This window comes from Muntiacus reevesi, chromosome 2 (genome assembly GCF_963930625.1).
Source record: "Muntiacus reevesi chromosome 2, mMunRee1.1, whole genome shotgun sequence".
NCBI lineage: Eukaryota > Metazoa > Chordata > Mammalia > Artiodactyla > Cervidae > Muntiacus > Muntiacus reevesi.
The window spans coordinates 255,723,071-255,749,386 of NC_089250.1; the positions used below are offsets into that span (position 1 = coordinate 255,723,071).

General features: G+C 54.8%; 1 protein-coding gene across 3 annotated transcripts; it reads left to right on the plus strand.

The window, feature by feature from the left end:
• Positions 1–13,273: 13,273 nt before the first annotated feature.
• LRP3 (LDL receptor related protein 3) lies at positions 13,274–25,379 on the plus strand. 3 transcript variants are annotated; one of them, XM_065925759.1, is made up of 7 exons: positions 13,274–13,646; positions 15,537–15,584; positions 20,865–21,039; positions 22,368–22,582; positions 23,002–24,118; positions 24,353–24,485; positions 24,702–25,051. In XM_065925759.1, exons 1-7 carry the CDS (start codon positions 13,574–13,576, stop codon positions 24,903–24,905), a joined length of 1,965 nt encoding a protein of 654 aa, XP_065781831.1. In that variant the 5' UTR covers positions 13,274–13,573; the 3' UTR covers positions 24,906–25,051. The 3 variants fall into 3 exon arrangements, with proteins under 3 accessions (XP_065781831.1, XP_065781829.1, XP_065781830.1); XM_065925757.1 differs by having other exon boundaries at positions 13,276–13,646; positions 24,721–25,379; XM_065925758.1 differs by having other exon boundaries at positions 13,276–13,646; positions 20,901–21,039; positions 24,721–25,379.
• Positions 25,380–26,316: the final 937 nt, after the last annotated feature.

A 26,316-nucleotide genomic window follows, 5' to 3' on the forward strand; every position in this document is an offset into this window, starting at 1 on the left:
TCATTTTCCTCTTTCATAAAGTGAAGGAAATCCTCTCTGACTTTCATGCAGGGATCTGGCACAGAGAGGGTATTCAAAGGACAGCCAGGACAAAGATGCTGGAAGGAGGGCCACCAAGAATTTCAATCATCTGAATTTTGGGCTAAGATATATCCAAGAGGGGAGCCTGGTGGGCTACAGCCCTTAGGGTCACAAAGAGTCAGAAGGATTGAATGACTTAGCACACACACCTATCCAACAGCGATGATGACAATGGGGATGATGATTTGGGATTTTTGCCTCCTCAGGAGCAGAAAACAATTTTTGCCTCCCTAGTTGGCCTTGAAGTTGTTACAACCCTCCTAAGAGCAGATATTATTATGATTTTGGTTGTCCTTGTCATTATTGTTACAGTTAGACATAACTGAGCACCCTGAGTCATGTGGTTCTAGGTGTGCCCTTGGCCTCCCTCGCCATCTTCCAAATTTGACGACTTCCTGGTGACCTGTGACCAAACTTTAGATCAAAACCGATTAGACTTTGGATCTTGCGAACAAAATCAAGGAAACTGAGATTATTTTCTCCTCTTTATTTATTGAAATTTAAAAAAAGAAAAATGAACATTATCTCTTGGTGTTCTAGGTGGTATAGAATGTTATTTACATAAACAGTTGAATGAACTTTTGGGACGGACATTTCTGATGCTCACTTTCTAGATGAAAACATCACTCCCTTATCTTTCGCACGACTTCCGTTGTTGACAACATGAGGCGTTGAGTGGACAAAACTCAGCCCCATGCACCCCGGTGACTTCCGGTCCCTGGGGACCAGGGATGATGTTGAATTTGGCCTCAGCTACCTGAGAGAGTGTAAACTTGTATTTCCAGTGCTAGGTAACCTGTTCATTTTCTTTGTTATCTGAGATTTAGGAGCTGGAAGGAGACCTCTAAACTTCTTGGCACTGATTATTTCAACTGCTGTAAAGCTAATGATTCGCATACTGAAAGAATAAAATATCCTGGTAACCTGTTAAAGAAGGAATTTCAAAGTGTGTTCATTCTATTGACAAATGTGCCCTTCTGAGAGGCTTCTTACCTCTCTCTCTCTTTAAATACTTTTTCCCTTGGAAAAAAAAATTGCAAAAAGTAGAAATAGGCAATTCATAAAGGAAGAAAAGCAAATAAAAGATGAAAAAAAAAGATGAAAAGATATTCAATTGAGCAAATGCAAATTGAAGCAGTGAGGTGTTTTTTTCCCTCCATCTACATAAGAAAACATTATTTAAAGGCTGATGACAATTCTGCATTGCTGAGAAAATGAGCACTTTTTATATCCCACCTTCCAGGTGCAATCTGGCAACATTCACCAGGGTTTACACCACTCCCTTTGACTCAGAAACTGTACCTCCAAGCACAGTCTTGAAGCCCTGATTGAAGCCCTTTGTGAGGATGGAAACTGAGGCCATTGACTGAAGATTGCTTAGGAGAGAGACCAGAAACAACCTCAGGTCCACAGCAGGGACGGGTGAGACACATGCTATATGGCTCTCCATGAGCGTGGGGCAGGTGCCGAGAGTGAGGGTGCAGATACTCATATGCAAATGTGGGAACACGTGGTCTGTGTATTGCCAAGTGAAAAAAGCGACAAATCCGCGCTCATCATGATTTCATTTCTGTAAAACATTTGTGTGTGTGTTTTAAAGAAGTAGTCTGGGGAGTCACCAAAGGATAGATTCTGTATGTATGACCACTCAGACTGGGTACCTGTGATAGTCACATTCACGGTAGAGGAAAGTAGAATGGGGGTTGTCAGGGCAGTGGGGGCGGGAGGATGGGGAGTTATGTTTACTGCGTACGTGGATGCAGTTTGGGAAGAAATCCTGAAGCTGGATGATGGTGATAGTTTAGTGCCACTGAATTGTACACTTAAAAATGGTTAAAATGGGGAACTTCCCTGGTGGTCTAGTGGCTAAGACTCTGTGCTCCCAATGCAAGGGGCCTGGGGTTCAATCCCTGGTCAGGGAACTAGATTCCACATGTCGCAACTAAGGATCCCACGGGCCACAACTAAGACCTGCACAGTCAGATAAATCAATAAAAGCTTCTAAAAATGGTTAGAATGGCTCATTGACAAACAGCAAGGTCCTACTGTATAGCCCAGAGAACCATACTCGATATCCTATGATAAACCATAATGGAAAAGAATATTCAAAAAAGAATGTATATGTATGTGTGACTGAATCACTTTGCTGTATAGTAGTAATTAACAACATTGTAAATCGACTATCCTTCAATTAAAAAAAACTTTAAAAAGGTTAAAATGCCCCTCCAGGGACAGAACCCTGTGTCTCCTGCCTCTCATTTGTAGAAAAGCTTTAGCCTCTGAGACCCATTCTGAGTTCCAAAGAGCAAATTGAATCAAGGAAATGAAAAAAATACAGAAACAAAGGAAAATAGTTAGCAAGACAAAATTAATAATAGTTTAGCCCGAGAACAAAGTCAAGGACCTTTAGTTCCCTCCTCAAGGGCCGTAGGTAATATTCTGAGCCATAAACTCAGTTGTTTCACAGATACTAAAACCCCCTACCAGGTAGAAGTTGACTGCATGCTGACCACAAGCATGTAGACTCCAGACTGGTTGGAACCAGAAGGTTGATGAACCTGATTCTCTCAGCAGCAGCCAATCAGAAGAATGGCCACCAGCTGATCAGGTACCCTCTGACCCTCAACCCTAGTGTTATCTTTGAAACCCTTCCCCAGGAGCCTTTGGGGAAGGCTATTTTTCTTTTGAGCATGAGCTGCCCATTCTCCTTGCTTGGCCCCATGTGGAATGCCTTGCAAAAATGCTGTGCTTTCCCTCACCACAGCCTGGTGTCACTAGATTGGCTTTACTGGGCACAGGTGAGTGGACCTAGTTTGGTTTGGTAACACCAACCCTTCTTCCCCCACTTCCCCCACCCTCCCTGCTCTGTAACCAGGGCCTGCGAGCGTGGTGATTGGCTGATCTTAGTTGTCTGCATGTCAGTGCTTGCATAAGTGGGACAGGGAGTGTCACTAATAGACCTCTGTGCTTCCAGCAATGGCTGGGGGCAGAGCATCCTCAAAAGGAGACTGTGGCTGGGACCAGGAAGGGAGAACCATCTAACCCTGGCAGCTGCCCACGTGGCAACAAACTTCCAGAGCTTGGGAACTTTTCACAATCTGCCACAATCTGTCTCCAAACCTTTGCCTCACTACCTCCTTGTATTCATATCTCAGCTTGAAGGCCATCTTGGTGCATCCCTCTGGCAGGCCATCGAAGATCCCTCCATCCTGATCCCACATCTTATTTTCCCTGAGGTACATATCTTCACCTGAGGGTGTTGTATTCACTCACCTGCATGTTTAGGGTCACTTCTCTGTTGGTCCTTGTATTAGTCACCTAGAGCTGCCATAACAAAATCCCATGGACTGGGGAAACTCAACAGCAGATATTTGTTCTCCCACAATACTAGAGGCTGGAAATCCAAGATCAAGGTGTCAGCAGGTTTTCTCACAGCTTCCCTCAGAGGAGGAGGGTGGGAGAGAGCAGTCCAAGATGCGTGAAGGCCATTATCTTGGAAGTGGCATCCATCACTTTTGCTATTCATGGAAGAGAATCACTAGGTCCAGTCCACCTTCAAAGGGAGCAGGGATGGGGACACTCAGAGGAGCATGACTGTCAGGAGTCTGGGATCATTAGGGACCACTGTGGACACAGACACCCTGATGCCGAGCTATGGAGAAAACTCTCATTGTGCATCCCCCACCATTTAGAAACCATAATAGGTGTCAGCATTCTTGGCAATAGCAAAACACTGCTTTAACAGCCTGAATGTCCCTCCGTATGAAATGCACATCCATGCATGCCAAGTTGCTTCAGTCATGACCAACTCTTTGCGACCACATGGACTGTAGCCCACCAGGCTCCTCTGTCCATGGAATTCTCCAGGCAAGAATACTAGAGTGAGTTGCCATGCCCTGCTCCAGGGCATCTTCCCAACCTAGGGATCGAACCTGAGTCTCTTGCATTGCAGGTGGATTCTTTACCACTGATTCACCAGGGAAGCCCATGAAATGCACACATAAGTATAAATAGAATAATAATAAGTTAAAAGAAATTGTGTTTGTTTGGGTCCTTTGAGAAGCAGCCACGAAGATGAGCTTAGATCTGCAAGGTAATTACTGAGGGAAATGCCTGAACAATAAAAGGGGAGGGAGCTGGAGAATGAGGAGACAGCCTGCAGGTCAGATGCAGACCTTCACCTGGGAAGGAGAAGTGGGTGGATGGCAAGAGGCTCTGTATGGCCAGGCTGAGTAACAGTTGCCCCTTAGAAGAGCCCCCATCCCACTTCATCTTGCAGCAGTGGAACGGCATTAGCACCCCAACTATGCTCAGCCCCTGGCTGGGAGCAGCGTGCAGGAAGTGTGGCATGGGACCTGTCCATTTTCATGGCTCCCAGGTGAATAAACTAGGTCTGAGCATATCAATGTGGATAGATCTTGTAGATATAACACTGGGTGGAAAGCAAGTTGTCAGAGAATAACCACTTATGTAAAATACAAAATGGAGAGGGTGAGACGAATCGAGAGAGTAGCATGACATACACACCCTATTGTGTAAAGGAGCTAGTGGGAAGCTATTGCATAGTATAGGGAGCTCGGCTCGGTGGTCTGTGATGACCCAGAATGGTGGGATGTGGGGGTGCGAGGGAAGCTCAGTAGGGGGGGATGTATGTATACACGTGACTGATTCAGAAGCTAACACAACACTGTAAAGCAATTATATTCCAATTAAAAAAAGAACTCAGAAAAAAACCAAATATGATACATTGGTCATGGGTATATACTATGTAGTGAAAGTATAAAAATGAAGAGTAAATATATACAAGACTCAGGCTGGGTTAGTGATGGGGAATGGGATGCGGCAGGATTCTCTGGAGGTGATGGCTGATTCCAAGGGATGCTGGGTGGACTCCTTTCCTCTGGAGGGGATTTATGGAATGAAAGATTGGGGACATGATGAAAGAGTAGTTCTGTAGGCAACCCGAGCCAGGCTGTCACCTGCTTCAACCCAAGTCAGTCAGCATCTGCTAATCACCTACTAGGTAGGTGTGGGCAGAATTGCCCTGGATGATTAGGATATAAAAGGTAGTTAATACCTCTAGGAAGGAACGGACAGCTTAAGGACACATATAGCCATGAAAATAAGCTTGTAAATTACAAGAGGAGGATGTGCTCAGTCCCAGAACCCTGTTTAAGATATAGAAGAAGCAGTGAGGTGGGAGAGAGTTTTATCTTCCTCTGGGAGGATAGACAGAGGATTGTTGGCCTGGGTTCTGGGTTCTGAAAACTGAATAGGAGTTTTTCTGAAGGGAGTTGCAGTTGGATAATGGCTAGTATTAATATTTACTGAGTGCTTACTCTGTGCTGGGTACTGTTGTGAGTGACTTGCAGGTATTAATGCTTTGAGCTCTTACAATGATCTAGAAAGGTAGGTACTGTTGTGGTCATATTTACAGAGAAGGAAACCAAGATTCATAGCACTTACACCTGCTTACGTGGGGAGTCCATGGGGAGACAGGTTGAATTCTCCGCAGGTTGACTCCAAAACTTCTGTGCTTAATCATGTCCATCTTCCTGCTTGTGGGATGTGGGATGCGTGGAATGACTTCTAGTGGGACTGGGATGATCCTGATCAGGGCTGTTGCATCCTGCCATAAATACTTGCTGTTGTTCAGTTCCTCAGTCATGTCTGATGCTTTGCAACCCCAAGGACTGCAGCATGCCAGGCTTCCCTGTCGTTCACTATCTCCTAGAGTTTGCTCAGACTCAAGTCCATTGAGTCAGTGATGCCATCCAACCATCTCATCCTCTATCACCCCCTTCTCCTCCAGCCCTCAATCTTTCCCAGCATCAGGGTCTTTTCCAATGAGTCAGCTCTTCATATCTGGTGGCCAAAGTATTGGAGCTTCAGCTTCCACACCAGCCCTTCCGAGGAATATTCAGGGCTGATTTCCTTTAGGATTGACTGGTTTGATCTCCTTGCCGTCCAAAGGCCATAAATACAATTGAACCACAATGCTAGGATCCTCCTCCCTCTTCAGTTCTTCTCCAGTGTTTCTCACTTGATTGAAGAGAAAAATCTTTGCTTTGAAGCTGGTATGTCTTTTTTTAAGTTTTTTTTTTTTTTTTTTTTTTTTTTTTAATGTGGATCATTTTTAAAGTCTTTATTGAATCTGTTACAAGAGAGCTTCTGTTTTATATTTTAGGTTTTGGTTTTTTTTTTTTTTTTTCGACACAAGGTATGTGGGATCTCAGCTCCCCGACCAGGGATCTAACTCATACTTCCTGCTCTGGAAGGTGAAGTCTTTACTGCTGGACCACCAGGGAAGTCCTGAAGCTAGTGCATCTTGAATGCTCTAGATTACTTCCTAACTGTTCTCGGTGGAGAAAATAGGGATGTAGGCAAAAAAAAAAAAAAAAAAGTGCAATGTTTTGTTTGGATCATGGATCATAGTTCCTAAGCTATGGCTAGAGATCTGGATTTATGTTCAGGGTAATGATGTAAGATTTCTTTCTGAAGCAGTAACACTTAAGTATATCTCTTATTTTAGGATGAGCTGACTTAAATACAACTACTAAGTTCATAATAAAGGCTCACAACCCACCACGGTAGAGGAGGGGTCCTCCTAGCTGGGGCGAGTGAGCAGCGCTGCAGTAGGCTCCGCATTGTCCCCCAGGAGCCCTTTGAACTCAGCAGGGAAAAGTGGCCTCCTAGGAGCCACCTTGGGCCCCTCAATAGGCTGCTTTCATCTCCCGTGCGTGCTGGAAGGGAGCTGAGTCTCCACTCTCTTGACTTGGACCATGAAGAAGACACTTTGGCTTGTAAGGGCTCGTCCCCATGGCTTTCCTCGTCTCTCCCTCTGCCCTTGGTTTCCCAGAGTTGTACACCTACCTCAGGACTCAGGCTTTCAACCTGTCACCTTCATTCCTGTGGCAGCAACAGAGATAAAGAACAAGCAGTACCTGTTTACCCACCTCGAGGTTCTGATGTACTTTGCTCCATTAATAATTTAGTGGGGTGGACTGAATTGGATTGATTTCCCCCCCAAATCAATATACAAAATGACTATTGTTTCAGGGTACTTCTGAGTGGTTCAGCAAGGCCGAGGGGGCGCTTTTTGATTGAAAATTGAAACTGCACTCCTTATTCAAAATTACTGTGGAGAGGGTTATGTAAACCAAGGGGGTGACCTGGCACTAACATTTTTATTGCAATAAAAAGCCTTTTTTTTTTTTTTTACAGCATACTATCGCTGTTCCAAGCTTATAATTTGAAAATTGCTGCTCAATACTGAAGGTAAAATGATTTTGCTGCTGCTGGTCTATTAAAGTTGGAAGAACCAGCGGCGGCCTGGAGAGTGTCTATAGGTAGATGCACTTTGCTGCACTCTGTCCATTGCCAATATGCCTGCAGATGCAGCAGGCGGGGCCCCTGGGCTGCACAGGGTGGAGCAGGTACTCTGCTCTGAGCTTTGTGAGGTTCTGGGAGGGTAGGGATGCTGGGAAGCACATTAAATCCAGAGCAGCCACTTAGGCTGGCCACCTCACTCCACAGAGCCCAGGTGGAAATGTTACAACTCGGAATTTTCCCAGTTTTAGTACTTAAAAAAAAAAACCTATTTATTTATCTGGCTATGCCAGTTCTCAGCTGTGGTACGAAGGCTCCTCAGTCTTCATTGTGGCATGCAGGATCTTTTTTTTTTTTTTTTTAATTGTAGCATGCAAACTCTTAGTTGTGGCATGTGAGATCTAGTTCCCTGACCAGGGATCAAACCCAGGTCCCCAGCATTGGGAGCATGGCGTCTTAGCCACTGGAACACTGGGCAAGTCCCTATTTTTAGTATTTTTTATTTGTGGTCAAATGCCTATTACACAAAACTTACTGTTTTAAGCACTTTTAAGTGTACAGTTCAGTGGTATCAAGTACAGTCATGTTGTTGTGTAACCATCACCACTACCCATCTCCAGAACTTTCATTTTCCCAAAGGGAAACTCTTTACTTGTTTATCAATGACTTCCCGTTGGTTCCTCCTCCCCCATTCCCTAGCAACGACCTTTCTACTTTCTGTCTCTGTGAGACTGATGGCTCTATGTCCCTCGTATAAGTGAAATCACACAGTATTTGTCCTTTTGTGAATGGCTTGTTTCACTTAGCATAATGTGCTCAAGGTTCATCCACGTTGAAGCATGTATCAGAACATCCTTCCTTTTTCACTGAGTAACATTATATCTACACCTAGAACTATATATTACACTTTACTTATCCATTCATTTATTAATGGGCACGTATGTTGTTTCTGGGCTTCCCTGGTGGCTCAGATGGTAAAGAACCAGCCTGCAATGCAGGAGACCTGGGTTTGATCCCTGGGTCAGGAAGATCCCCTGGAGAAGGGAAAAGCTACCCACTCCAGTATTTCTGCCTGGAGAATTCCACGGACAGAGGAGCCTGGCAGGCTACTGTCCATGGGGGTCACCAAGAGTCGTGGTGGTCACCTCGGTTGCTAAACTGAGGGACTAACACTTTCCCTTTCCTTATGTTATTTCTACTTGTCGGTTATTGTGAATAATGCTTCCACGAACATGAGTGTACAAACATTTCCTGGAGTTCCTGCTTTCAATTCTTTTGGGTGCATACTCAGAAGTGGAATAGCTGGATCATATGGTAGTTCTATATTTAACCTTTTGAGAAACTGCCAAACTATTTCCCACAGCAGCTGTACCATTTTACATTCCCATCAGAAATGCACAAGTGTTCTAACTTCTCCGAATTCTTGCCAACACTTGATATTTTCTTTTTTTTTTTTTATAATAGCCATCTTAATGGATATAAAGTGGTGTCTCATTGTGGTTTTGATATTTGTAGTACTTCTAAGGCAAATAAACCTTAACTCTCTTTCTCTGAGGCTATTCTTTCTCTTCTTGCTTCTTTCCTGTCCTTCTACCAGCTAATATTAAAGTTGTATAACACTAGCTGCCATTCAGAAGTCCCATAGTTGCAGGTTTTCCTGTTAGTTTCTACCTAAAAGGCTGAGATTTTAAAACATCATTTGAGAAATATGGATTTTGATGTATATGAGAGCAAAAATGCGAAGAAATAGCAAAATAGAGAAGGCACTGTCTTGTGAGGCTCCTCTGCTGGGTCCCAGAGGGATCTTACAAAGCATTCAAGGGTTGTTTCTGCCCAAAGACAGACTTAAATGCAGACAGAACAACCCTCCCACCACTGGCTCCAGCGAGTGGCCATCCTCAGGGGCTTGGAGCGCTTCTCTCCAAGGTGACCCTGGACATGTAGCAACAGTTGGTACCTCCACACAATGGAGGGGCTGCTCACAGGGCTAAGAACATCTCTCCAAATGCTCTCCTCCTCCGCTTCTTGACTGCTCTTCTGGCCAAGAAGGAAAGGTAGACCTTAGCTCTGGCTAAGGTGGAAACCTTCTGAGGCCAGAACGAGTTGGGTGGAGAGGGGGCTTGGAGAGGGTGGTAGGCAGGGCTAGTCCCCACAGGATCATAAAGCTCAGGTTAAAAACTTCACAGCGTGCCTTGGTGCATTTTCTGTAGCAAGCATGATTCACTTTGCATGTTAAAAACGTGAGCTGTTAACTGGGAGGCAGGGGACCATGTAGGCGGCCCATGGGAGAGGAGATGGTGGCTGGGACCAGGGAGCTGGCCATGGTAATGAAGAGAAGTGGGTAGATTTGATTTGAGATACCCACATTGTGGGGTTGAGCTATCAGGGCTTAGTGATGGATGGCTCTGGGGGGACTGGAGTAGAATATACTAATCCAGCAAGTGATGCTACCATGAACCGAGATGGACACAACAGCAAAGGTGCAGACGGCAGATTTGGAAGTGTCTGGACAAGGAAAAGCTTGCCCCCCACCATTGAAGGCACTTGCAGTAGACCTGGACCAAGTGATCAAAAGCCCTTGTTTCAGTTTGACTTGCCAAAGCCACATTTGGCCTTTGCTCCTCAAAACAATGCTCACTCTGCGAGATTGAGAAAGTCAATTACCAGCCAACTTGGCATCCTCTACATAGAGTCCAGCAACCATTGGGTAAGAGTGGGCTTGAGTTGTGTCTGCATTTCGGTGAGGGGGTTGTTCCAGAAGGGGATTTATATGGGACGCCTCCAAGCCCCTTCCTTCTCTCTACTTGCAGATTGCCGAAAGCTTCAGTGGCCCACATGCTGAAGCTCATGAGACATGTGAAGGCAACAGCAGCTTCCCTTCCTCCTAACTAGGAAGGTCAGCTTCCTGCCAGGAAGACCTTGATCCCCTGCCTGGGTCCCTCTGCCCCACTGCTTCCTCCTCTTCCCCAGCCGGTCTTCAGGTTCTTGGGGTTTGTTACTTGTATCACCCCTTTCCAGTACTAAATCCTCCACTAGTTGGAAGATTTGGTTGTGAGGGACACAGACCTTCTGGAGACAATCAAGCCAAGGTGGGATGTTTGTTAAAAAGTTGTGGGGGACCTGGTGACTGCAACCAGACTGTCAAGTCCTGCAGCAGAGATTAGGCTGCCAGGAACTACTCCAGAAGTAGTTAGAAGGGTTGCAAGAGATGACTGGGTCAGGTCTACACTGGAGACCCCTAGGGAGGCCCTGCCTGGGGCAGCAGCCTCTAGAGGGCGCTAGACCACCATGAGCCTAAACTGGAAAGGGACGTCAGATAGTTAAGGTCTCAATATGGGCAGGGACTAAGTTTGTGCCAGAAGACTCGGTAATCAAGATGTGTGTATGTGCACTAAGTCACTTCATGTCCAACACTTGGCAACCCCGTGGATTGTAGCCCACCAGGCTCCTCTGTCTAGGGGCTTCTTCAGGCAAGAATATTGGAATGAGTTGCCATTTCCTCCTACCTCCCCACCCAGGGATCAAAGCTTGGTCTCTTACACATCCTGCATTTGCAGGTGGGTTCTTTACCACTAATGCCACTTGGGAAGCCCCAGTAATCAAGATAAGTCACATATATTTTTAAATTTCGTTAGTTATTATTTTTTATTTTATTTTTGACTGTGCTGGGTCTTCGTTGCTGCACGTGGGTTTTCTCTCCTTGCAGTGAGTGGGGGGCTAGTCTCTAGTTTTCGTGAGTGGGCTTCTCACTGTGGTGGCTTCTCCCAGGTGGCTCAGTGGTCAAGAATCTACCTGCCAATCCAGGAGACCCTGGAGACTCAGGTTTGTGCTCTGGGTTGGAAAGATTCCCTGGAGAAGGAAATGACAACCCACTCCAGTATTCTCGCCTGGAGAATCCCATGGACACAGGAGCCTAGCAGGCTATAGTTTGTGGAGTTGCAGAGTCAGACACGACTGAGCAATTAACACACATACTCTTGTTGCAGAGCATGGAGTCTAGGTGCTCAGGCGTCAGTAGTTGTGGCACATGGGCTTAGTTGCTCTGTGGCATGTGGAATCTTCCCAGACCAGGGATTGAATCTGTGTCCCTGCATTGGTAGGTAAATTCTTAACCACTGGACCAACAGGGAAGTCCCAGACAAGTTATATTTTTTAAAATGTATATAAATGCAAAAAAATTCATGCTAAACAAATTATCAGAAGTTTACATAAAGTTAGGTGGTGGTTGTTTTCTGACCCTGCTCTACTGGGCAGTGGGAAGACTTGTTCCCAAATGACCGAAGGGTATCTGCTCTGTGGGTTTATGAGGGTTGACAGTGAGGTGTGAACAGATTGGGCAAACTGGAGCTTTATATCTAGCCATGCTTTTCCACTTGATTAAACATATTTTGTATTTGAGAAGTGTAGATAGGGGCTCATATTTTTCCATTCCCCACAAGCTCCAATAGGACTCCCCAGGGCACTGGTGTTGACCCTGGATTCCTCACATAGCTTTCAAAACATAAACTGAGGCAGAAAGCATCTTCAAATGGAAACAAAACTGCAGACTCTGCCTATCCCTACTTCTGCTGAACATTTTTGCCAAGCATAAACACCCATTACGGAGTGGTCAGCAGCCTGATGAAATTTTGAAACCAAATTACGGCAGGCTAGTGCTCTTTACCATAAATGAGTCATTTATCCTGTTATTTGATTCTTAAATCCTTTAATACATCTCCCAAGAAGTCCGCTTTGGAAAAATCACCAGAAGAATTAGAAGAGAGAGAGAAAAAGGGAAGACAGAAAACCTAAAAGTTGTGTTTTTTTTCCAATTTTTAAAAATTAAAATCCAGTTGGCCTGTACTATGAAAATGAGTTAGTTGAATTACAACGTCTACAATATTCTGTCTACAATGTTCACTAACAGAACACCGGTTTCTCTCTACCTTCTTTGCAAAACAGGGAACATCAAGGGGAGGCGAATCCTGAGCCTTGGCTTGGGGATGCAAGCAGGGAAGGTTATACCCAGCAGCCAGGACAGGGAGGGAACCTCTGGGGACCTCCCATTTCACAAGGTTCTCAAAAAAGGAGGGTTGGCCCCTTAGGTGGTCTCCTCTAACTGTTTCCCAGGGTTTCAGCTTCTACTGGGCCCATTCCCTTGGTTGACAACACTCCCGGATAGAAGAGGCTGGAAAACAGGCCTTCTCTCCATTTCCCAGTGCCTCTCGGGATGACTGCGTGGCCTCTGGGGCCCCGGGAGGGGTGGGTTTCCAGAGGCCTGTTAGAATGGTCGCCTGGTCACCAGTGTTCCCTCACAGGCCTGGCTCTGCGCAGAGCGATTCATCTCAGGGATGTGGGGTCTGCTTGGTCGCGGCCAATGACGGGGGCAGGTCCTCACACAGAAAACAGGCCTTAGTCCTGCGCCACCAGGGGCGGTCCTGCCCTCAGGTCCCCTTAGCAGCTCCTCGTAGCCCCTTTCTCTGCCACCCCCTACCCATCACCCCTCCCCTCCCCTCCCCTCGCATCTCAGCCGGCTCCGGGAGGGACCGATTCTTGGGTGGGGAGGAGGGCTGCTGGGAGCGCCAGGCTCGGGCCGGGAGGGCGCGCACTGGCCAGGGGCCGCCTGCGCGGAGCTGTCCAGCACCCGAGGCGGGGCGCGCGCCCCCCGCCCGCCCCGGCCGCCCGCACCCGCCCTGCCAGCGCCACTGCGGCTCGGCGGGCGCGTCACGTGGCTGGCGCGGCGCGGCCTTCGGGCTCGGGCGGGCCAGGGGCCGGGCGGCGGGACCCACAGACCCGCGGACGCTCCACCGGCGGCACCGGCCGGGCGGGCTGGGGGCAGCGCGGGGCGGCCGGGGGCGCCAGGGCCGGGCGGGCGGCGCGCCGCGGGGCATGGGCGCGCCGGGGGCCCCCGGGCACAGGCCGGCCGCGCCGCGGGGCCGGGGGCGCGGGGGCAGCGGCGGGCGGGGGTCCTCCCTGGCGGCCGCCGCTGAGCCCCCGCGGGGCCCGTGACGCCGCGGCCGATGTGGCCCCGCGTGCGCTGCGGGCCTGCACCGCCGCCTCACAAAGACGCCGCCGGAGCCGCCGCCCGCATCCGGGCCGCTGCAGCCTCGGGGGCCCGAGCCGGAGCCGGAGCCTCAGGAGCTGGGCAGGAGGCGGCGCCCGCGGCCGGCCGGCCGGCCCCAGCATGGAGAAGCTGGCGGCCGCTGGGCTGGAGGGGGCGCCGGGCGCCCGGGCGCAGCTCGCCGTCGTCTGCCTGGGTGAGTGGGCCGCGCGGCCCCGGCGGGATCGGTCCCCTGCCTCGTAGTTACGCGCCGCGCCCTGGTCGGACTTCGGGCGCCCCTCTCCGCTGGTTGCGGCTGGGGCTCCCGGGACGGGCACGGCGAGAGCTCCTGCCAGAGGCCGAGGAGACTGCGGCCCCCAGCAGTCTGGCCTGCTGGGGTCTTAGGCCTGGGAGGGCGACTCCGGCCGCGGAGCCCCGGCTTCAGCCGGGTTCAGAATAGCGTCCGGGAGCCCGGGTGAGCGGCGCGCGGGGCGGCCCACTGTGCGGTCGCCTGGGATTGGCGGGCAGTGACTTTCTGCCTGACTTCCCCGCTCTTAGCCTGGCGGCGATGGGCGATCCGGGCCTCCGGAGCTGCGGACAAAGGCGAAGCCACCGGGGCTGGGGCCGGTGGTCTCCTGAACGAGAAACTATTTCCTGCCTGGAGTGGGCTGGGGGCGGGAGCCAGCCGGAGCCGGGATCGGGATGCGCGGCAGGAGGCAGCTGCTAGAATGACTCCTGTCTTCTCTTTGTGTCTTCTCAGACCCAGCAGGGCAGGCCTCAGCAGCCCAGGGCGATGTGTCTGGGGAGGGCCAGGGACCCATCCAGCCCTGCCAGAGCTTTTCTGTCCACCTTTCCAGGGCCTTGTGTGCGGGAGAGGGGAAGCAAGGGGTTAAATCCTCTAGCCACATGGCTCCTTTATTTACCATGATGAAGGAGGGAGGCCATTATCTAAGCCCGGGGTCATTAGGGGACACCCTATGGTGTCATCAGCGAAGGCTCTGTAATCCCAGCAGGTTTGTTGAAGCCACTGAAATGACAAAGTTAAAAAAGAAGCCTGTTCATTTTAGGGTGCACTCTCCTCTGCCCCCAAGAATCTAGGAGCTGGGGGAATGCCCCTGCCTTAGCTGCGTGAGCAGATCTCAGTGAGCTTCATGGCCCCCAGAGTGCCCCATCCCCAATCTGTCAGCGTGGTCCCATGCTCCTGAGTGCCTGGCTTCCCCCAGGGTGCAAGGCAAGGGGCAGACCCTTTGGCCTCCCCCAAGGCCCTCCCCGCCCAGCAGAGGCTGGGTGTCCTGCCAGGGGGCAGCTGGCTCTCTTCTTCACCAGACATGGGCTGACCCCTGTAGAGATGTTCTCTGCTTCCCTTCGCATCCTTGGTGTTGGGGAAGGAGACACCCCGAAGCTCAGGAAGTTGAGTGTGCCTACGTCTTCTGCTCCCATAACTGCTGCAGGAAAGCATTCAGTGAAAGCAAAGGGCAGATCCCATGGTGGTGGGTACCTGAAGGGGTAGGTGGCAGGCAAGTTTTTTGCCTCTCTTCCCAAGGTCAGCACGGGGTAGTGAGGAGGACCTTGAACCCTGGTAGCTATAAGTGCCTGTAGAATGGGGGTGATCAGAACTGCTTCCCTCCCTCCCTGGCTGGCTGGCAAGGCTCCTCAGAGGGAGGAAGCCCTACAGTGTGGTAGGAGCCCCCTTCACAGGCAGGGCCCCTGCCTGGGTTGAGCAAGGCCCGGGTTGAGCAAGGTCTTTCCCAGAAGGATGGTCAAGGCCCGTGGGTCCCAAGCCCGAGAAGATACAAGCAAACCCCTTCCCACGTGAGTTAGAATTCCCAAGCATGGGGAATGGCGGGAGTGCTCTGGGGCAGCCAGGCTTGCACCCTGCTCTCTCCCACTATGAGTGTTTGGGTGAGTCCTGAGGTCCCCTGGGGTTCTCGTTCTGCCCATCCCAGCAGGACTGTAACAGTGCTCTGGGCCTTGCCCTTCGAGATGAAGAGAACCAGCCTGGAGTTTGGGCTGTGTTGTTTGCACCCCAAGTGTTTAAGCCCCAAGAGCTACCCCCTCTCCTCCTCCTTTCCCCCACACCACTGAACCCGCTTTGTGTTTCCCACAGTGAACATTGTTCTCACCGGGCGGTTCAGCAGCGCCGTTCCTGCCTTAGGTGAGTAACACGCTTCTCCCCTTCCTCCCCTCCTCCCTGCTTTCCTGCTTTAGTGACCTTTGAGTACCAGCCTTCAGGATCCTGGCTCCACCCCTGAGGTCACCTGGCCTTTTTTTTTTTTAATCTCAATTCCTGGGCATCTTTGCATCACAAAGGCGTTTTGTGGCATTGGGCAAGCTTATACCTCTCCGAGCCTCAGTTTCCTTTTCTGTAAAATGGGTGCATTTAACCATGAAGCCTGGTTAAATGGGCCAGTGAGGTAAGGTGTTCAGCATGGCTTTTGCACGTGGTAGCCTCATACCACTAGGAAACTGTCATCGCCTGCACACTTGGCAGGCTGTGCTTCCTATAGGCAGTGGGGATCCCAGAGAACCATAGGGCACCATAAGATGCCTGCCTGCTTTAAAATTACACCTGGGATTTAGTTTAGGAAGGTATGACTGAGTGACAACACAGAGGCCAAAGCCATTGATGGAGGAATTTGTTACTTATGTGTCTCTCGAGGAGGGGACATGCCATACCACTTGGGGTCACTTGGGCAACACCAGGTCTAGTCAAGGCAGACAGAAGTGAGGGGAAGGCTTTTTGGCCAGAGCCTTGATCGAAGTTTCGGTGAGCAGAACAAGACAGGGCAGAGAAAACATCTTAGGGCTGGCTAGTTTGTCTAATCCCTAAGGGCTCTGGGCTAGCGGGGTGGTCTGTCTGTGCCTGCTACCTGACCCTGGGATGAAATATTGGCTTGGTGTGTGAATTAGGTAAGAAGGCTGTAGGGGTTCAGTCTCGCATCAGCCAGTCTGCCAGGGAAAGACCAGTTTCAGGGACACTGATTTGCAGGAGAGACGTTAACACTTCGGCTGATGGTTTGGCCCTGTGACAAGTAGGTGCCAAATAGACACACGGGATTTAAGAAAACACAGTTGAACTCCGTGGCTGCCTCCTGCCTGTCAGAGCTGGTCTGTCCATCCGCTGGCCGTCTTCATGCTTGGGCCTCGTGCCGAGCACAGCAAAGGCTGCCAGGAGCGGGTGCCTTCAGGGCTGAGGCCATCAGGGGCATTTGCCCTTTGCTGAAGGGGCTGCCAGGGGTTAGTGAATGCATAGGCCCAGGCCCTGGGTCCCTTGGTGCCAGAGGAGACATCTGAGAAGGGCCCCTGGAGTCTGTGGGAGGCCAGCTGTGTCCTGAGCTGTGTCATGGGGCAGGAGGTACCTGGGATTTTTATTAATAGTTCTGTTCTGCTCAGGGCCTGGCTGGCAGCAGAGACCCACTGAGGCAGCTCAGGGAGGCGGGGGTGGGGGTGGGCTGGGGTGGGCTGTCTCCTGGTCGCTGTCCCTGCGATGGGGAGGCTCAGGATTCACAGAAGCTGCTTTCAAAGGCTTGTCTCTCCGATGCATACTCTCAGCCTCCCTTCCCGTTCTCCCTTCAACCAGCTCCTTCCTGCCCCTGCAGCCTGGCCTCCGCTGCTGACCGCACTGGCTCAGGGCCTGGCCTCGCTCAGCGTTGAGCCGGCCTGAGTCCTGCCTGACGTCATGGCCCCCACAGCTAACCACGCAGTCTCCCCACCCCAATTTCCAGGACCAGACGGACTGGCCTCACCTGGGTCAGGCATCCGTGGCAGCCATGGTAGAGAGGGGTCGCAGGGTGAAGGGGACAAGGGGGTGGCAGGTCTTACACATGCGAGTCCCATGCCGGGCCCCCTCGTGTGTGGGTGGGCATGTGGCTCCAGACATGTCTGCCCCGGGTTCGAAAAGAGATGCTCCAGGGACAAAGTCCATCTGTAGAGCCAGGAGAGAAATCCATCCAGGTTCAGCCTCCTGTTCGACTGCCAGCGGGGTTCAAGCTGTCTGTGCCTGCCCCCCCATCCCCACCCCCGGTGTCCTGAGGCTGCACACGGAGCCTGTGTGGCCACAGGGGCTGGGCTGAGCTGAGGCTGTCCTAGAGCCCCTCTCTCACCCTCTAGCATTGCTGAGAGAAGTAGAGACCAGCTTCTGGCTGCCACAGTGCCTCCTCCCACCCGAAGCGCTGTGCCTCCGCACTTTCAGGGTTTCCTTGCAATTCCTGCTGTAAGGAACCTGGGTCATCACTGTCTCACCTGCCGCTTCCCCACCCTCACTGGGCTCAGTCCCTTCGCAGGGCCCAGCTGGGCCACCTGGGGACCTCACAGGCTTTTGCCTCTCAGCCCCCATCCTGCCCCAGCTTGTCAGGCACCAACTGGGTCGGATAACCCACCCCGTCACCCCAGACTCTGGCCACTGTGACCCGGGTGGTGAGTCTGGGCAGCGTCTTCAGGGTGTTCTCCGCTCATCTGGCAGCGTTGCCCAGGCACTCTGCTGGGGCTCCCGGCTCCCAGTCATTGAGCACACTGGCAGGTTGTCCAGAGTGCTGGGAGCCCCTGGAGACCAGATCTGCATGCTGTATGTTTTCAGGCTTTCTTATGCCCTCTCAGGAGTATTTGACATTTCTCTGGACCAGGAAAGAAGGACGCTGGTCTGAAAGCGCTCAGTCACCCCTTGCCCCCTTGAGCAGGCCACCTTGACCTGAGCAAAACTTCTCTCCAAGTGAACACAGGTCACTTCCAGTTAAGCTCAGACAGACTTCTCTGACTACCCCTAAATACCCCCAAGAGCCTCCATCCTGCGTCAGTATCTCCCAGCTCCCCTCACTACCCACCCCTCATCACACACGCCGTCTCTGCCCTCACCTCCCACGGGTATCCCCCCTACTCACCCCACACGCACGTCTGCCTCCAGACTGCCGCTTGCCCACATCTCCCAGCCACCCTGAGATGAGCGGCACCCTCTGACTGCATTTCCCTGAAGGGCAAGCTGGGGCCTAGGGTGCGACCAGCAGTGTGGACTTCAGGACTGGACTGGATTCACGAAGGTCTTTCCCCTACCTGCGCCTGGGTGCTGGGGTGGCAGTGGGATGGGAGTGAGGTTGCCGTCACAGAGAAGCCTGGGGCTGGTCATCTGAACTGGTGATGCCCTCCAGGCCCACGGCCAGGCAGTGTCCAGTCTAGGGTCCTGGAGGGACTCCAGCCTCCCTTTCCATCCACGGTCACTCTGCATGGGCCAGGACGACAGCTGCAGTAACTGTGGTCTCTCTGCCCACCCGCCCTTGCAGAAGAATTAACAGTGACTCAGGGACATTGCTGCCCCCAGTGGGGAAATGTCTGGGGCGTCCGAGGGGCACTTGGGGTGAGGCATGTCTGGGGAAACATGTTGTCAGGGGATTGTTGAGAAGCAGTGTCTGGTTACCTGCTCCTGACGAGGCTGGTGGTCTGGAGAGAGAGGCTTCTCCATGTCATGAAAGAGGGCCAGACGTGGGTCCCTGCAGGCCTGGCTTTCTCTGGCCAGTGTGGGGGAGAAACCCGGCCTCCACGAGGGCTCCATCTTGTGGGGAAGGCCTCTAGGCCACAGTGGATATTGCTTTGCCTCAGGCCTGTCCTGGGGGCTGAGCGGACGGGGTGACTCCCACATTGGCTGATGGAGCATCTGACTCCGGTGTAGCGTTTGCTTCAGAGACTCACTGTGGGGGGAGGATGTGCTCCTAGCCCTGCCTAGGGACCCCCCACCCAGCATCCCGGAGGAGGAGGAGCCCTGACCTCACAGCTGCCAGGGTCCCCAGGTCAGCATCTGTGAAGCCCACAAAGCCTCACCCATCCAAGGAAACAAGTTGCTTAGGCCCTTGATCACCACTCTGGTTGTTTAGTCCTTACCCTCCTGGATTGCAAGAACGCTGAGGCTCAGGGGGCTGACCTCCCAGGCCCTGGTGAGTGCCAAGTGGGGAGCCCTGGCTGGTAACTCACCAACCCGGGGCTGTCAAGGCTCTGATGGCGACCTGACATGGTCCGCCTTGCTTTAGGGGTGTGGGTGTTTCTCTTCCAGCCCCTGATCCTCCTGTGAGCCATTGCTGGGGGTTAACCCCATGTGGGTCACAGCCTTGGATCACCCGAACCTCCACGGGTGGAGCATGGGAGGCTGCTGGAGGGCTTTCACTCTTCTTTCTGCACTTGAGTCTTTTGGGATTCCAAAGAGTCTTGTTGAGAGCCAGCAGAGAGACCCTGCTTGCAGGGCAACAGTCAGGGGTCAGGGAGAGTGGAGAGGTAGGTGGTATCGCGGGGCTTGGGCAAAGCACTGTGATTTGTCTCCCTGGGCCTCAGTTTCTCCATCTGTATAATGGGCCTACCTGTGCCTGTGCCACAGGCTGTTGTGAAGATCAGATGAAGAAGTGTGGTGAGGGGCTGTGAGGGGCTGGGGCAACCAAGTTCAGAGCCTTGCTTGGTCCTGTGAAGGCCAGGGCACACCAGGGCAGAGTTTGCCACCTTTAGGCTGGGTGAGCTTGGCTGGGTCGCAGAGGGCACGTGTAACTAATGAAGTGGGTATAATGAAGCCTGCGGGGCTGGGCATAGAGGCTTTCATCACCCGTGCTGGCCTGAGTGATGCCTTGTGCTGACACAGTGGATGGTTGACACAATGAGAGGCCCAGCCCACTAGAGGACCAGGGTGGGCCCTGACTCTGCCACTTACCCGCTGTGTGGCCATGGGCAACTCACTGACCCTCTCTGAACCTTGGTTTCCTCATCTGGTTATGACATCCCCCCTGGTGGCCTCCCACTCACACTCAGGATAAAATCTAAATGCCACACAAGATGCCATCAGACCCAGCCTGTGTTTCCAGCCACCTCAGGATATCGGCCCCTCTCTTCAGGCCTGTTTTATAATCTTCATTTCGCCCAGGGAATCTGCATAGTCTGTCTGCTCCTCCCCTGGTCTGCGAGCCCCACAGAGCCAAACTTTTACCTGTCTTATGAGCATGCCTAGTACTGTGCTTGCCACATAGTAGGTCCTCAAAAAGCATGTGTTGAATGAGGCCTATATGAGGCCAGCCCTGGGGTGGTGGGTTGGCAGGCAGGGAACCATAGTGGGTCTGCTTATGGTGGGCCACCAGGTCTAGGGCTGCAGGATTCTCCACTGAGCTGAGACCCGAGGCCAAGAGGCCTTACCTGTGAGGTGCCAAAGGGAGCTGGTGGGCTGGCTCCCAGCCCCGCGGAGGGTAGGGGAGAAGAGCTGGGCTCTGGGGCACAGGGTGGACTGTCCCGAGTCCATGTGGGTCCTCCTCTCCCCGTGCCATACATACCACTTCCCTGAAGTCTCACGGCGCGCCCATGCCCTTGGCCATGACCACCTTGGCTGGCCTTGATCCCACCTGGGAAAGGCCTGTGCTCGGGTCCTGGGCTGGGGGGCTCAATGTCCCCCTCCCTCACTGCCCCCTCCCACCCAAAGGTGAAGCCAGCACCTCTCAGCCTCCTCTCCTGACAGCCGCCTGCAGCGGGAAGCTGGAGCAGCACACCGCACGCCGTGGCGTCATCTACAGCCCAGCCTGGCCTCTCAACTACCCGCCGGGCACCAACTGCAGCTGGTACATACAAGGCGACCGCGGGGACATGATCACCATCAGGTATGGGGGCACGGGGGTGTCAGAGGGACTCGATGTGGGCCTGCACATGCTGCATGTGTGATGGTGTGTATGTGAGTGCCTGCGACAAGTACAGTGACCAGATGTGTGTGTACATGTGTGTGTGTGAACACACGTGTGCTTGTGTATGTGTGTGAGCCCAGCCTGAGCAGGTATGAAGGACACGTGTATGTGCGTTTGTGAGCACATGTGTGTGTAGGCGTGGAGGGCATGTGTGTGAGATGTGTAGGTGTGCAAATACATGTGTGAGTCTCTGTGTGCACATGTATGAGTTGTATGCATGTGAACATGTGAGTGTGGGTCTCTGGGGCTGGCTTCCCAGACCTGGGCCTCTCTCATGGGCTTGTGGGGCTGTCCGTCACCTCGGACCTGCCAGGGAGGGGAGCCCTGGGACTGGAGGGCATGGCCAGTCATCTGTGAGGTGGCAGGGGTGTCCTGTCTGTCCTGCAGGGGTGGCTTGAGGCCAGGCTGGCACTGAGCCCAGAGCGGGTTTGCCCCCGGGCCCTTGGGGCCATCTCAGCAGGAGAGGGAAGCAGGGAGGAACCAGGTGCTCAAGCTGCGGGGATGTGGAGGGAAGCAGGGTGAGGTGATCAGATGGTGGAACCGAAATTGGAGCCCTAGATGGGGATGTTTGGCTGGGGTCTCACTCTCATAAATGCAAAGCCTGGAAGACCCAGACGCTCCACGTCTCCAAGGCCAGAGGTGTGATGGGAACACAGCAGGGTCTGTCCCTGTTTCCCTGTGGCCACTGGGAATCTCTTCAAAGACGCCAGCCTCCTCGGCCACTTCTAGAGTACTCCTCAACCCTGCTCACCCACAGCCTGGGCCAGTGCTTCTCCCCAGGGGATGAGCTGTGCCCCAGCCCAGGCCTGCCCTGTGCACACGGGTCCCCTCTGTGCCCTGGCCTGGGATTTGTGCCGGGCCTATTGCAGCAAGGCCAGCACAGGGGGATCTGGACCCTTGTACCTTGCCCTTCTGGGGAGAGTGTAAGTGGAGGGAATTGCCTACCATGGGACTCCTGCCTCCACCTCCATGTAGCCTTGGGTTGGGGCACCATGTGTGTTCTGACGGAGGGTGGAGAGGCAGAGAGGAGGACTTCACAGAGCTGCCTGGGGGCTGACATGTTCCTAGTTGTCCACATTGTCCTGATTCTTCATGGAGCCACTCTCGGACCCCTGGGGGCCTGCTGAGCAGCTGGGAGTGGAAGAGAGAAGGGATGCTGGGTCTGGCTGTCCCTGCTGTGAGTTTAGGCATGACCTGCTGGTCTCTGACCACCCACTCACATCTGCGGTCCTCCCTGCCCCCTGCAGCTTCCGCAACTTTGACGTGGAGGAGTCCCACCAGTGCTCCCTGGACTGGCTCATGCTGGGCCCTGCGGCCCCGCCCCGCCAGGAGGCCTTCCGGCTCTGTGGCTCTGCCATCCCGCCTGCCTTCATCTCCGCCCGCGACCACGTCTGGATCTTCTTCCACTCTGACGCCTCCAGCTCCGGCCAGGCCCAGGGCTTCCGACTCTCCTACATCCGAGGTAACACCAACGGCAGGGCGCGCCTATGGGCTCCCCAGGGGTGGGGGTGGCACCCTCCGTCTGCCCCCTCCCTGCAGGGTCTCCCCCAGTACCCAACTGTTGGAGCCCAGTGTTGGGACAGGAACTGGTCACATTGCTGCCTCGGGGTGCCTTGAAACCCCTCAAGATCACTGACCCCACTTTATAGACCCTGGCTCAGGTCAGGAACCGAGGCTCCCTGGTATTCGAGGCGTCTCTGCCCCTCAGGTGGCTGGGGAGAGAGAGTCTAGGGCCCTTCTCCTTGGGTCCTGCCTCTCCCTGAATCCTGCAGAGGCGTTGCTGGGAGCAGGGGGACCTCCCGCAGGCTGCTGGCCCCAGGCCCCATGAGGAGGGTGGTTCTGCTGTCCCTGACTGTCTCCACCATGCACCTCACCCTGCAGGGAAGCTGGGCCAGGCATCCTGCCAGGCTGACGAGTTCCGCTGTGACAACGGCAAGTGCCTGCCGGGCCCTTGGCAGTGCAACACCGTGGACGAGTGTGGCGACGGCTCTGATGAGGGCAACTGCTCGGCGCCCGCCTCGGAGCCGCCAGGCAGCCTGTGCCCCGGAGGTACCTTCCCCTGCAGCGGGGCGCGCTCCACACGCTGCCTGCCTGCTGAGCGGCGCTGCGATGGCACTCAGGACTGCGGCGACGGCTCCGACGAGGCCGGCTGTCCCGACCTGGCCTGCGGCCGGCGGCTGGGCAGCTTCTACGGCTCCTTCGCCTCCCCAGACCTGTTCGGTGCGGCCCGCGGGCCCTCGGACCTTCACTGCACATGGCTGGTGGACACGCAGGACCCGCGGCGCGTGCTGCTGCAGCTGGAGCTGCGGCTGGGCTACGACGACTACGTGCAGGTGTACGAGGGCCTGGGCGAGCGCGGGGACCGCCTGCTGCAGACGCTCTCCTACCGCAGCAACCACCGGCCGGTGAGCCTCGAGGCCGCCCAGGGCCGCCTCACCGTGGCCTACCACGCCCGCGCCCGCAGCGCCGGCCACGGCTTCAATGCCACCTACCAGGTGAAGGGCTACTGCCTCCCGTGGGAGCAGCCGTGCGGGAGCAGCCGCGAGGGCGACGCGGAGGACCCGGGTGAGCAAGGCTGCTTCTCGGAGCCGCAGCGCTGCGACGGCTGGTGGCACTGCGCCAGCGGCCGGGATGAGCAGGGCTGCCCCGCCTGTCCCCCGGACCAGTACCCCTGCGAGGGGGGCAGCGGCCTGTGCTACACGCCCGCCGACCGCTGCAACAACCAGAAGAGCTGCCCCGACGGTGCGGACGAGAAGAACTGCTTCTCCTGCCAGCCGGGCACCTTCCACTGCGGCACCAACCTGTGCATCTTCGAGACGTGGCGCTGTGACGGCCAGGAGGACTGCCAGGACGGCAGCGACGAGCACGGCTGCCTGGCGGCGGTGCCCCGCAAGGTCATCACCGCCGCGCTCATCGGCAGCCTGGTCTGCGGGCTGCTGCTCGTCATCGCCCTGGGCTGTGCCTTCAAACTCTACTCCCTGCGCACGCAGGAGTACAGGTGGGCCGGAGCCTCGCTTCCTCCCTGTTCCTGGAGAGAGGGCCTGGGCTCACGCTTCCTGCAGCTGTGGGCCACCCACCCGGGGCTTCTCGGGTCTGGGCCCCTCCGGATGCCGGGATGGAGGGAGGAGGGCCCACATGCTGCCGCTGGGGGGCGCCCCGTGGGAGGCGGGAAGTGCGACCCCCACCCTCGCCTGGCCGGCCTGCCATGCTGCCCTTCTGCTGTTGCCTTCAGGGCCTTTGAGACCCAGATGACACGCCTGGAGGCTGAGTTTGTGCGGCGGGAGGCACCCCCGTCCTACGGGCAGCTCATCGCACAGGGCCTCATCCCACCCGTCGAGGACTTCCCGGTCTACAGCGCGTCCCAGGTGAGCCGGCGAGCGGGTGACCCGCCCCCAGCCCCCGGCCCGCCCAGCCGGACCTCAGAGAACGCGGGAGACGGGGAGGCCCAGGGTTTGTACAACCGGGCTGGTCCTGGGGTTGAGGGAGGTGGGAGATGAGGCCTCGGCCGGGTGACAGGCCAGGGGAGGGGACACGGGGGCCCCTCGGCGGGGGTGGGGTCGTGCTGACCGCTGCCTCCTCAGCCGCCGCCCCACCCTCCAGGCCTCGGTGCTACAGAACCTGCGCACGGCCATGCGGCGACAGATGCGCAGACACGCCTCCCGCCGCGGGCCCTCCCGCCGCAGGCTCGGCCGCCTCTGGAACCGGCTCTTTCACCGGCCGCGGGCGTCGCGCGGGCAGATCCCGCTGCTGACGGCCGCGCGCACCTCCCAGACGGTGCTGGGTGACGGGCTCCTCCAGCCGGCACCGGGGGCTGCCCGGGAACCCTCGGCACCCCGAACGGACACAAGCAGCCCGGGGGCAGCAGGGGAGGGGCCCCCCGGTGCCCCCAGCCACGCCTCGGAGGTGGGACCTTCCGCGCCGCCCCCCTCGGGCCTGCGGGACCCCTCGGAGTCCAGACTGCCTGACAAGGACAGAAAGGCTGGCAGGGACCCTCTGGTGGACAGCCCAGCCCCTGTGGACGTGCCTCAGGAGTCCTGCTCGGGCCAGGACCCTTACCCCCCGGCCCTCACTGCCGGTGGCACCCCTGGCCCCCACCCATCAGAGCCACTGGGAGTCTGCAGGAGCCCCCCGCCACCCCGCTCCCCAACGTTGGAGGCCAGTGACGACGAGGCCCTGCTGGTCTGCTGACCCGCCGGACACGCTGATGACCGCCACAGCCCGGCTTTGTAACCAGGGAATACACAGTCATTTCTACCCTGCCTCCGCGTCCTTCTTTCTTATGGAGAGGCCCACCCGGGAGCCCTGCCAGCTTCCTGTGTCAGCACCCTGGCCCCCCCGGTGGGCATGGTGGGCAGGGGACTTGCTGGGGCTTGAAGGCGGGAAGAGGGTGGAGTGGTGAGCCCCTCGCTAGGGCTCCAGTGTACACAAGACACCTGGGGGCGTCCCCATCTGCCTCCCCCAACTCCATTCTGGGAATCCTTTTCCAGAGCAGAAGGAGGGCCAGGGCAAGACTCCCCAGAATGTTTCCTGTGGCTTTTCCCTCCATTCACCCTGTGGGGCGCCAGAGCTGTCCCTGGACTGGACGTGGCCATGGGTACGTCAGACCTAGTCCACAGTGAGCGCTCCCGTGGCACAGGCCCCGGAGAAGCTGGGTCAGGAGGCTTCTGCCCCCAACCTCGTGCCTGTGGGGTCAGTGTGGGCCCGGTCAGCTTGATGCCAGGCTGAGAAAGTGGGCACGGAGTAGAGAAAGCTCACGAGATCTCTTACAGGCCCCAAGGCCCCCCAAAGATGGTGCCTGATGCTTTCTCAGAGGGCAGAGGCTGAGGCACCAATTGACCTCAGCCAAACCCATGCCATCCTGTCTCAAAGCCTGTTTCCCCACCTGTGAACCAGGCCAGGCCATTGAGTCCTGACACTCACTCCATGGGGATTTATGGGAAGAAAGGCAGTTCTGGCGGGGACCCCAGGCTCTCCTGGGTGGCTGAGCCTATAGCAGGGTCTGGGGGAGAGGGGCACACCTAACCAATTCTCAGTCCTCCACGTCCCTGTAGGGCAGGGTTGGCCCCGGACCCCAAAGAGCCAACCCCAGAGAAGGAGTGTCTGGCTCAAGCAGCAGAACCCCCAAAAGTCAAGAGCCTCCTCCCGAGCCACCTGCTCCAGCCAGTTCCACACATGCCCCCCCACCCAGGGGGACCC